The sequence below is a fragment of the Carcharodon carcharias genome, chromosome 21, assembly GCF_017639515.1.
Source record: "Carcharodon carcharias isolate sCarCar2 chromosome 21, sCarCar2.pri, whole genome shotgun sequence".
Classification (NCBI taxonomy): Eukaryota; Metazoa; Chordata; class Chondrichthyes; order Lamniformes; family Lamnidae; genus Carcharodon; species Carcharodon carcharias.
Window position 1 is genome coordinate 79,056,683 of NC_054487.1, and position 12,472 is coordinate 79,069,154.

Here is a 12,472-nt window from a genome sequence, read left to right on the forward strand (position 1 = left end):
AATGCCTCGACTAACTTGCCTCTGCCACAACCTCAGGTAGTTTACTCCAGATCTTAACCACTCGCTGTGCGAAAAAGTTTTTCTCATATCGTATTTGTTTCTTTTGCCCATTATTTTAAATCTGTGCCCTCTCATTCTCGATCCTTTCACCTATGGGAACAGTTTCTCCCTATCTACTTTGTCCCAACCTCTCATGATTTTGAATACTTCCAGTAAATCTCCTCTCAGCCTTCTTTCCTCCAAGGAAAATAGTCCTAACTTCTCCAATCTGTCTTCATAGCTGAAGGTCCTCGTCCATGGAACCGTTCTTGTGAATCTTTTCTGCATCTCTCCATTGCTTTCACATCCTTCTTAAAGTGGGCACCAGAACTGGACACGATACTCCAGCTGAGGCTGAAATAGTGTCTTATACAAGTTCAACATAATCTCCTTGCTCTTGTACCCTATGCCCCTATCACTAAAGCTTAGGATACTGTATGCTTGATTAACTGCACTCTCAACCTGTCCTGCCACATTCAATGACTTATGCACATGTACACCCAGGTCACTGCTCCTGAACCCCCTTTAGAGTTATTAGCTTAATTTATTTTGTCTCTCCATGCTCTTCCCACCAAAATGAATCATTTCACATTTTTCTGCATTGAACTTTATCTGCCAACTGGCCGCCCATTCCACCAACTTATCTATGTCCTTTTGCAGTTCTACACGATCCTCCTCACAGTTCACAATGTCTCCAAGTTTCATATCATCCACAAATTTTGCAATTGTGTCCTGCACCTGAAGGTCTAGGTCATAAATATATATCAGGGAAACCAAGGGTCCCAACACTGACCCCTGGGAAACTCCGCTACAAACCTACCTCCAGCCTGAAAAACATCCATTAACCACTACCCTGCTCCTGCCACTCAGCCAATTCCATATGCATATTGCTAATGCCCCTTTCATTCCATGAGCTATATAAATTTGCTGTGTGGCAAGTCTGTTGTGTGGCACTGTATCAAAAGCCTTTTGGAAACCCACGTACACCACACCAACAGCATTGCCCTCATCAACCCTCTCGATTAACTCTTCCATAAGACTCAAGCAAGTTAATTAAACATAGGCCAGAATCTTCGGGTCGCAAGGGTGGGGAGCCGAGGCCCTGCTCGCCGACGCGTAAAATGATGCGCGGTGATGTCAGGGGCGTGCATCCCGATGTCACCGCGCGTCATCAGATCTTCAGTTCAGCGGACGAGCAGGGACTCGGCTGTGTGCCCACTGAACTGTCAAAGGCCTATTAAGGCCATTTAAATACTAGTTAAAGTTATTAACTGAACTGCCTGCCCAACCTTAAGGTCATGAAACCTCATCCATGGGCGGGATGAGGTCTCATGAAGGTTTCGAAGCATTAATAAAATTTTTCAGTAAGATTCATTGACCTGTCCCAGCTCATGTGACACTCTCACATGAGGGGACATGTCTTAAAATTTTTTTTCTTTCCCTTATTAAAATTTTTTAAAAATCAAACTAATTTCCCCTGAGGCAGCTCTGTGCCTCAGGGAGATTTCTGTGCTCCTTTGCACACATGCGCCAAACAGCCCAGGCCCCGACTCTCCCTCCTCCCCCTGCCCGCACAGGGAGCGCTCAGCGCTTCCGGGTGCACGTCACGCTGGGTGGGCCTTAATTGGCCCCGCCCACATAAAATGGCGGCTCAGCCAATTGCGGGCAGTGAACGGCTGCTCGCCCGCCTGTGACCACTCCCTCCCGACGGGGAGAAAATTCTCCCCATGATTTTCCCTTAATAAATCCAAGCTGGCTTCCCTTAATTAACCCGTATTTGCCCATGTGGCTATTAATTTTGTCCAGAATTATTGTTTCCAGAAGTTTCCCAGCATAGAGAATAAGTTGACTGATCTGTAGTTGCTGGGTTTATCTTTACACCTTTTTTTGAACAGGGGTGTAACGTTTGCACTTCTCCAGTCCCCTAGCACCTTCCCTGAGTCTAAGAACGACTGAAAAATTATGGTCAGTGCCCCTGGAATTTCCACACTCACTTCCCTCAGTCTCCTTGGCTGCAAGTCATCCAGTCCTGGTACTTCATCAACTTTAAGCGCAGACAGCTTACCTAATGCCGCCTCCTTATCAGTTTTAAACCTTTCAGTGTCTGAATTAACCTCTTCTTTCACCATGGCCTGGGTAGCATCTTCTTTCTTGGTAAAATATTCATTTAATATCTCAGCTATGTCCCCTGCCTCCTGGTGTAAATCCCCTTTTTGGTCTCTACTCCCTACTCCTCCTTTTATGACCTGCTTGCTGTTTATATGCCTATAGAAGACTTTGGGATTCCTTTTCATGTTGCCTGCCTGTCTCTTTTCATACTCTCTCTTTGCTTTTCTTATTTGCTTTTCTCACCTTCCCTCTGAACCTTCTATATTCAGCCTGGTTCCCAATTGTGTTTTCTACCTGACCTCTGTCATGGGCATAGTTTTTCTTCTTTACATTAATTTCTATCTCTTTTGTCATCCAGGGAACTCTGAATTTGTTTGTCCTGCCTTTCCCTTTTGAGGGAATATACCTTGACTGTGCCTGAATTATCTTTGCTTTGAAGGTAGTCCATTGCTCAGCTACCATTTTTTCCACCAACCTTTGACTCCAGATCATTCTTACCCAATTGGAGTTGGCTTTCTCTCAGTTAGCTACCCTTATTCTGGATTGTTCTTTGGCCCACGCTTTGTTCTCACTTGACTCACCTCATTCCCAAGCACCAGGTCTTTTTTTATTGTTCATTCATGGGATGTGGGCGTCGTTGGCTAGGCCAACATTTATTGCCCATCCCTAATTGCCCTTGTTCAGAGGGCATTTCTGAGAGTCAACCACACTGCTGTGGATCTGGGTTCAAATGTCAGCCAGACCAGGTAAGGATGGCCGATTTCCTTCCTCAAAGGACATTAGTGAACCAGATGGATCCTAATGACAATTGGCAATATCTTCATGATAATCATCAGGCTTTTAACTCCACATTTTATTTTTATTGAATTCAATTTTACCATCCACCATTGTGGGGTACAAACCTGGGTCCCCAAAGCATGACCCTTAATATCTGGATTACTAGTCCAGTGAACAAGCCACTGCCTCCCATAGCAGTGCCTCCTTTCTCGTTGGACTGAAATCATAATGCTGTAGAAAACTTTCCTGAACTCAGGGCACCCTTGCCCTTCTCTGCCCTTTACACTACTGCTATCCCAGTCTATTTTCGGGTAATTAAAGTCCCCCATTACAACTAGTCTATAATTTTTGCACCTCTCTGCAATTTCCTTGCGCATTTGTTCCTCTACATCCTTCCCAGATTCAACAACTGTAAAACTTTTTACCAGCGCAATGTTGCTCTACATTATAAGTGCTATATTCCATCGTAATTATCGCATTCTCCAAAAAGAGTTATCAGTTCCTATCTAAATGGTCCCCGAATTAGTTCCTAAATAGCTCAGTTACTTATTGGTATGGTGTTTATGGTCCTGGGCTAGTTATCCAGAGTCCTGGACTAAACATCTGGAGCAGGATTTTTCAGACGGAAGGAGTTCGTTCCCCACTGTTTCTTCGGGTGGTGGAACAATTCCACCTCAGAAAGTTACCGGCTAATCAGGTTGGCTGGCAGCTTTGTAGTCCCAGCAACACCAGTTGAAGCAGCGGCCTGGAATGGGACTTAAAAGCAGTCCCCAGAACCAAAACCCCTGATTCCAGGACCGGGTAAGTGTGGGCGGTCTCACGGTGGGGTGGAGAGGTGAAGCTTGGGGAGGTGGGGAGAGTGAGGTGGGGGTCTTGATGGAGACGGTGGGGAGGGGAGGGGAGGGGAGGGGAGGGCGCACTTGCAGGTGCATATCTTGGGGGATAGGTGCCAGGTTTGGAAAGGGGGTCATTGGAGGTGCCCCCCCTTCCCTACATCTGAGGCCTGAGCAGGGCGATTTGCCAGACTTTCCCCCATCTCTGAGCTCCTCCTGCCAGCCTCAAAATTGGTCATCAACTTGTACTTGCAGTACAATACAGTATCCTGATGTATACATTTGGCTTGGATTGCATTAGACTTCTGTTCTGGGAGTCAATTTTTTCTATTCACTCTAGACCAGAGAAGCTGGCATGGTGCTCCTTAGAGCAGAGAAGGTTGAGCGGAGATTTAATCGAGGTGTTCCAAATAATGAGAGGATTTTAATGGGAAAGAGAGGATCATTTTCCATTGGCAGCAGAGTTGGTAAACAGAAGACACAGACTCAAGGTATTTGGAAAAAGAACCAAAGGGGAGATGTGGAGGAAGATTTTTACACAGCAAGTTATTACAATCCGGAATGTGCTGCTTGAGGTTCAACAGAAACTTTCAGAAAGAGGATTGGAAAGATACTTGAGAAGGAAAGTAAAATTGCAGGGCTGCGGGGGGAAGAGTAGGGTAGTGGGATTAACTGAATTGTTCAATCCTCCCAGTCCCCCCCTCTCAGGGCCGGCTTGATGGTGGAGCTGGGAGAAGGTTCACAGATGCTGGGCCTGAATTTCACGCTCCCCTGCCGGAGGGTTTTTAGGTGGGGGGTAAGGGAGAGGTGGAATTGAAGGAACCGGATTCCCTCCGGGTTCCTGCCAGCCCCAACCTCAAAGCGACTTTACGCTGGGGCGGGCAGGGCCTTGGACAGGACACCCGCCCTTGCCCCCAGTTGAGGCCCTTAAGTGGACAATAATTAACCACGTTTCCTGCCCAACCTCAAATTTTGAGGCTGGCGGGAGGATTTACCTGGCGTGGGGGAGCCCAAAAAAGAACCAGCTTAGGCCTCGGGTGGGAAGTGGGTGGGCACCTCCAGCAGAAGCTCCCTTTCTCATGTGTCGCTGCAGAATCGATGGGCCGAAGGGCCTTTTCTGCACTGTGAAATTCTGTGATTCTGTGATTCTGACTTTGGCCACCACCCCTCCCCTCCCCTTAAGGTCCAGTGGTCCCTGGACCTGGCTCCCCACCATCCTCCCCACCCACACCCACCACCCACCCCCCCCCCCCCCCCCCCCCCCCCCCCCCCACCCCCCACCCCCACCCCCACCTCACCGCCTTTCCCAATCTCCCACTTTCAATTCTCTCCCAAGCCTTCCCTGCCCTCTCCACCCTGGGGCCCCCAAAACATACCTTGCCATCTAGCCCCAGGACTTAGGCTCTGGCATGTCGAAGCACTTAATTCTCTGTCCACTGCAGCTCCTGTCGCTGCAGGGACTAGAGCGCTGCTGGCCAATCAGATTGGCTGGCAGCCTCTCTAAGGCGGGACTTCCTCCTGAGCGAGGGGCAGAAGTCCCGCCTCCAGCCAACTGAGGCTCGAAGTGGGGTGTGAGATGTCTGTGGGGCAGTCGGTGTTGGTGGGGATGTGTTTCCCCACCGACTCCTCGGATGGTGGGCAGTGTCGCCATCCGAAATACTCAAGCCTTGGCGTCTGGTCAACGGGCCGATGCGTTTCTGTCTACAGTCGATCTTCCTGGAGGTCACCCATCTAACAGCAGTCGGGTAGCCACTCTACATCATCAACTGAGCATTTGTGGGCTGACTGGGCGCACGGGGCCTCCCACTGAGGCCAAGCCCGGTAGGTGCCTGGAGGCCTCTGAAAATCAGCAACCCTCAACACCAACCTCAGGGGTCACCCTCCCCGGCCAACACCAGCCCCACCCCCCCCACCCCCGCCACCTCCACCCCCCGCAACTCTCCCCACCCCCCCAACTAGTCCAATCCTTGGCTGCCTCGGGGATGATCTCCTGACAGCCAAAAGAAAAGGGTTGGCACCCAGAAATGGTTCTGACTCACGCTGCTAGCCTCAGAGCAAAAGACTCCGCACTCGTGGTGCTGACACAGGGATGATGGGCTGAACGGCCTCCTTCTCTGCTGTGTGATCCCCTGATTCAGTTATTGTCAACCAACTTCTTCCCTTTCCCCAGCTGCTTCCCAGCTTCCCAATGTGAACATCGTTACCCTCACTGAAACCAGGTATATTCCATCCGTATGTTGCAAATTGGCATTCCCGAGGAAATTACAGCAAGCTGCTACTGAGCGTTATCAGAAATCGTCACCAGTTCCTACAAACATCTGCAGAACTTATAACCCAATAAACGTGACTTGGCAGCTCGATGTTCCTAATCCAAACTCAAAAATGAAAATCCACCCGCCTGCTTGAACTCAAACCTTCACTGGACTTGTACTCCATACCCACACTGAAGCACGTGACCAACAAAAAAAAAAAGTTTTGCATTGATGTAGCGCCTGTCACAACCTTAGGATGCCCCAAAGCCCTTTTTTCAGCCAGTTAAATACTTTCTGAAGTGTAGTCATTGCTGTGAGGTAGGAAATGCGGCAACCAATTTGTGCACAGCAAGCTCCCACGCAAACAGGGGTGCAGCAGTGACAGGGTAATCCATTTTTAGGCAATGAGTTAAAGACCACGTAAATGCAAGTTATTGTTAATAGTGATAAACATTGGTCAAGACACAAGGGAGATCTCCCCTCCTCTGAAATGGTGCCATGGGATAACTTCAACCCACCTGACAGGATAGATGGGGTTTAGTGCCTCACCTTTTTTTTCCCCTTTATCCTTTCATGGGATGCAGGCATGGGCGTCAATGGCAAGGCCAGCATGTGTTGCCCATACCTAATTGCCCTTCAGCTTAGTGGCTTGCTAGACCATGTCAGAGAGCAGTTAAGAGTCAACTACGCTGCTGTGGACCTGAGTTCACATGTAGGCCAGACCAGGTAAGGATGGCATTAATTCCCTAAAGGGCATTAATGAACCAGATGGGTTTTTACAGCAATCAATGATAGTTTCGTGCTCCAGGTTTATCAATTGAATTTAAACCCCTCTAGCTGTTGTGGTGGGGTTTGAACCCGTGCCCCAAGGCATTCGCCTGTGCCTCAGGCTTACTAGCTGCCACTACACCACCATCTCCCACTGTAATATAGACCGCGGGCGGAATTTAGCCCTCGGATGGCGTGCGGGTCCCACCGGCTCCGCGGCGGGCAGACAGCCGACCCCCGCCGCCGAAACGGGGCCCGCCGCCATTTTGAGTGGGCGGGACAATTAAGCGGCCTGCCCGACGGGAAGCACCTCCTGTGCTGGTGGGGGTTTGGGGGGGTGAAGGGATTCCCCAGCTGTCAAAGTGTGCACTGAGTGCATGTGCATGAAAGTGCGCACTGCTCCCTGAGGCAAAGTCCTGTCTCAGGGAGATTCGTGACAGGTAAGTAAAGTCAGAAAAATAGAGACATTTTAAAATTATTAACATGTCCCCCTCATGTGACAATGTCACACGAGATGGGACATGTTGGTAACAAACTCATAAAATGTATTAAATTTTCACAAAACGGTAATGAAGTTTCATTAATAGTCTACAGGCCGCTGGGGATCCTGGCCTACCCACCAGGCTTAAGGTTGGACATTTGGGCAGGGTATTTAACTACCTTAACTAGCCTGTCAATGGCCTCAATTGGCCATTGAGAGGTCGGCGGGCGGACAGCTGATTTCACTGTCTGTCCGCCTTCCCTAAGATTTAAATGGACCGGGATGACATCGGGGAGGTTCCTCCTGACATCATCCCGTGTCGTTTTCCCCTTGGCGAGTGGGCCCTGCCCCCAAATTGCCGTGGGGAAAATCCTGGCCAGCATCTCCAACAGTGCGGCACCCCCTCATTACTGCACTGGTGTATCAGCCTCGATTCTTGTGTTAAGTCTCTGGAGAGGGACCTGAACCCACACACCTCTGTTTCATTAAACCATAGCTGACACACTGAAGACAGCAACAAGCCTAGCTTTGCTCTTTTATTATCACTGAAATGGGATGAAAGGAGCAATTGTTAAACTCATAGGGATTGACTTTGTACAATAAAATCTCCAGGGCTGGGTGATGAACAGCTTCTTACCCATGCAGTCTGGTCCCCAGTAACCGGGACAGCACTCAGCCTCCAGGAACTCCTTGGTGCAAGTATGACGACAGCCAACTACAGCTAGGGAGTACACCCGGAGTGAAATGTGATACCTAGCATAGAATAAACAAAAAGAAGCATTGCAACTCCCAAAACGATACAAGAAACTCAAAATAAAACAGTAAATATTTGCTTCTGGCATCACTTACTTGCAGTCCATGATACCGGACATATTAGTTATCTGATTGTAACCATGTGGACATTTCAGCCTGGTGTTTAAGGGGCAGGAGCGACACTGAGTCTTGCTCATGACGAGTGTTCTCCTGTCGCAGCGATTTATTCTGCGCTGAAGGCATACAGAGGTGAAAATAGTCTCATCTTTAAAGTGACACGATCTTTGTCTTAGAATGTGAATTGATGAACAGTTGTATGCAGCCTCTCTCTGTCACACACACACACAGACACAAACACAGACACACACACACAGACACACACACATGCACACACACACGCATGCACACACACACACACACACACTCACACACGCAAACAAACACACACACATACACACACCCATGCACGCACACACGCACATGCACGCACACACACACATGCACGCACACACACATGCACAGGCAAGCACACCATACACACACAAACACACACACACACACGCACGTGAACACACATGCACACATGCACACAGAGACATGCACTCACACACACGCACACCCACACATGTGCACACCCACACATACACACACGCACACCCACACATACACACATGCACACACACACGCACAAGCACACCCACACATGTGCACACCCACACACAAATATGCACACACACATGCATGCACGCACAGACACGCACACCCACACGTGCACACACACGCATAAACACAAATACATGCATATGCGCGCATACACATGCACACACACACAAGGCAGGATTTTACCGTCAGCGAGCGGGGTTGGGGCCCGCTTGCTGGCACATAAAATGACGTGCGGTGATGTCGGGCGGAACTCCCGAAGTCACCCCGCCCCATTTAAGTTTTCAGGAAGTCGGGGGCGCAGCAAAATCAGCTGTGGGCCCACCGACCTGTCAATGGCCAATTGAGACCTTTGACAGATCAATTAAAGTAATTAGTGGACCGGCCCGTCCAACCTTAAGGTCAGCGGGCAGGCCAGGAGCCCCGGCGGGAAGCGGAAAAAACATGAAACCTCATCCACGGGCGGGATGAGTGTTCATGTAGGGTTTTAAAAATCTTAATGAAGTTTTGGAAATTATGAACATGTCCCAACTCATGTGACATTGTCATATGAGGGGACATGTTAGGGAATTTTTTTTGTTCTACTTTAAATATTTTTGCGCGTGCAGCCTATCTCCCTGAGGCTGCACTTAGCCTCAGGGAGATGAATGCGCTCTTTTGTGCACATGTGTAATAGAGCGCACTCTTGATTTTAGGAATAACCCCCCAGCCTGCACAGGGAATGCATAGTGTGACGCTGGGCAGGCCTTAATTGGCCGGCCCATGTAAAATGGCCACCCATCAACTTCCTCCCCAACGGGGGGAAAATTCAGCCCCACACATTCACATACACACACACACACAATACACAACACACATATTCACACACACACGTGCAACACACAACACACATATTCACACACACACACACACAACACACAACACACAACACACATATTCACACACACACACACACACACGCAACACACAGCACACGCACACAACACACATATTCACACATACACAACACACATATTCACAGACACACACACAACACACCACACACAACACACATATGCACACACACACAACACACATATTCACACACACACAACATACATATTCATACACACACACACGCAACACACAACACACATATTCACACACACACACGCAACACACAACACACATTTTCACACATGCACACACACACACGAGCTGCACTAATATGTTTTATGGCAAACCTTATCATCCATACCCCAAACTAAAATATGAAGCTGTTAGGCTACTTTCAATGATTAGATGCAACTTTGATTAGTTTTAAATGGAACAATATAATTTAAAAACAATCCCTTAAATATGTGCAATCGCAACACAGAGCAACCTGGGACTAATGACATGAATCTTGACATCACAGAGTATTACAGCATGATGGAAGGCCATTCAGCCCATAGTGCTTGTGCAGGCTCTTATGAAAGAACCATTCACTTAGTCTCCCTCTTTCTCCATAGCCCTGCAATTTCTTTATCTTTTCAGTTATATATCCAGTTCCCCATTTGTTACTTGGTATTGAATCTGCTTCCACAGTCCTTTAACTCTGCGCATTTCAGACCGTAACAACTCATAACGGTAAAAGTAAATGAGTCCACATCTCCCTCCACCAATACTTTTAGCCAATTGTCTTTTAAAACGGAATTTGCTGTGGCTGATTTCCTTTCAGCTGTTACTGTCTTGTGGCAATGATTGTGTGTGGCTGCGGCACTCTGAATGAGGTGCTCCTGGGTGCCACATGGTTTAATGAGCAACAAACGGGCAGCCTCTTCCAAGCAACGAAATGCCCACTTACCTGGTCCCCAGGCAAATTTCCAGGCAAACAGGCTGTCAGCTCGAGTAACGTCAGTGCCAATGGGAAACTCGCGATCCACTGTCCTCTCATTTCGCCAGTGTCCCCAGTACAGCACCACCTCCCCCCCCCACCCCACTAGAATTCACGTTCTATTTTAGTACTTGTTCAAAAAAAAGGCCAAACAGGACTGAATTCCTCTGCAGTTTTCCTTTGTGGTGTCCTGTGCAGTTTCTTCCTTCCCATCTCCTTGCCTTTTTACAGTCTACGCTCTCCTCCTCCGCCCACCACCCCCTGTAACACCCCTTTTCCTGCAGGCACACATCATCAAGTGTAAAACTTGCTATCTAAGGCTGCAGGACACTTGATAGCTGTCAGCAGGCTGCAGAAATTGCAAGCCTGACATCTTGTCTTCCTCCAGTGGTTTTTTTTTTTGTTTGTTATTCAAATATAAACAATACAGCAGAATTGGGGCTGGAAAATGAGAGGATTTCCTCATGGGCAACCCCCGCCACCCCCCCCCCACCCCCCCCTACAACCACCTTCTTTTTAACAGAGATTGTGCCCTGGCCCCCAAATGGCCCTGAGAGGGGGAGTTTATAAGGTTTACAGGGTTACGTGCCGCCATCATGGAGGCTTTACGCTGGATGGAAGCTGCAGTGAATCTCCCGTGATGCCGAGAAAACTCTCGCCGTTCCTGACTTCCTCTTTCGCAAACTCGCGCAAAATCTTCGTACGACCCCCCCCCCCCCGCCAACCCCCCCGCGGAGGCCGGAATTCAACTTACCCACGGCTTTAAAACTGAAAAAATATAGAAGCCACCTTTAGAAAATGTCGAGAGAAAGCTGAGTAAAGTTTAAAACAAGGCAGGCGTCCATGACGTGTTTCTCGCAGTAGAAAATGCGCACGGTGGGTGCGCTGCCTGCCATTGTTTTCATGTGGATGTTGCTGGGATTTAATTCCCGATCGCAGTCCACCTCCACTCTCATGTAAAGTACTGTCAGCGTGACACATTTTGCACTGTTCTTGTTTTCTTTGTTTTATTATACAATTTCTCCAGTAAATTTCTCTTTAAATTTATTGAAAGATGCCATTGATCCCTTATGCGTGTAAAATTTCAGGATGGCTGGAGCCTTATCTCTTTGACTCCCCGTGGCAAAGAGTGTTTGTTGTTCGTGATTCTGTGGGAGCGTAACTCCCATGAACGATGGGAGTTTGCTAAATTCTCGGGGGGCAAGGAGAACGTGGGGTTCAAGCCCCACTCCAGGGCTCAAGCGCATAATCCAGGGTGACACATCCAGTGCAGTACTGGGGGGCATGCTGCACCGCCGAAGGTACCGTCTCTTGGGCCAGATGTTAAAGCAAGGTCCTGCCTGCCTTCTCAGGTGGATGCAAAAGATCCCACATCACAATTTCGAGAAGAGTCAGTGTGTACTTCCCCCCCCCCACCCCCCCCAACTACCACCCCCCCCACCCCCCCCCCCCCCCCCCCCCCACCCCACCCATGCCCTGGACAATATTTATCCCTCAACCATCACCATGGACATCACCACCTCGCTGTGCTCAAATTGAATACCATATTTCCAGGACTACAGTCCAAAAAAGTACTTGGTTGACTGGCAAAATGCTCTGGGGCACAAAGCAAGTTCTTCCTTGCTTTTTCCTTGGAGGGACTAAGGCAGGAAAATTCCTGGAAGCTGCTGCTATTCCTTTGCAAGAAGTGGGGTGGGATTCTCATCTGGCAGCTCCGAGGGTTGGGGGGGTGGTGTTGGTGGGGGGCTGGTGGTGCTGTGCTCACAGCTGGGTGGGCGATAGTCCTGTGAGGAAAACCAGGCCAGGCGGCACTAAAAAAACTACTGACGGCTGGTGTAACTTTGGGTTGTAGGAAATGCGAAATGCAGTGCAACCCAATGATGCCTATCCCACACCCTCCTTCGCAAAACCATACAGTAACCACCCCATTTGCTAGTGACCCTGT

At 48.9% G+C, this 12,472-nt stretch overlaps 1 protein-coding gene across 3 annotated transcripts in view; it reads right to left on the minus strand.

The window, feature by feature from the left end:
* stab2 (stabilin 2) overlaps positions 1 to 10,729 on the minus strand; it is a 178,070-nt gene extending 167,341 nt beyond the window's left edge. For all 3 annotated transcript variants that reach the window (XM_041215939.1, XM_041215940.1, XM_041215938.1), the window contains exons 1-3: positions 10,498 to 10,729; positions 8,109 to 8,245; positions 7,897 to 8,012 (exon numbers count right to left, since the gene is read on the minus strand). In XM_041215939.1, the coding sequence (XP_041071873.1) occupies positions 7,897 to 8,012; positions 8,109 to 8,245; positions 10,498 to 10,587 (343 nt within the window). In that variant the 5' untranslated portion in view covers positions 10,588 to 10,729. The remainder of the gene's footprint in view (positions 1 to 7,896; positions 8,013 to 8,108; positions 8,246 to 10,497) is intronic.
* Between the last annotated feature and the right edge of the window lie 1,743 nt (positions 10,730 to 12,472).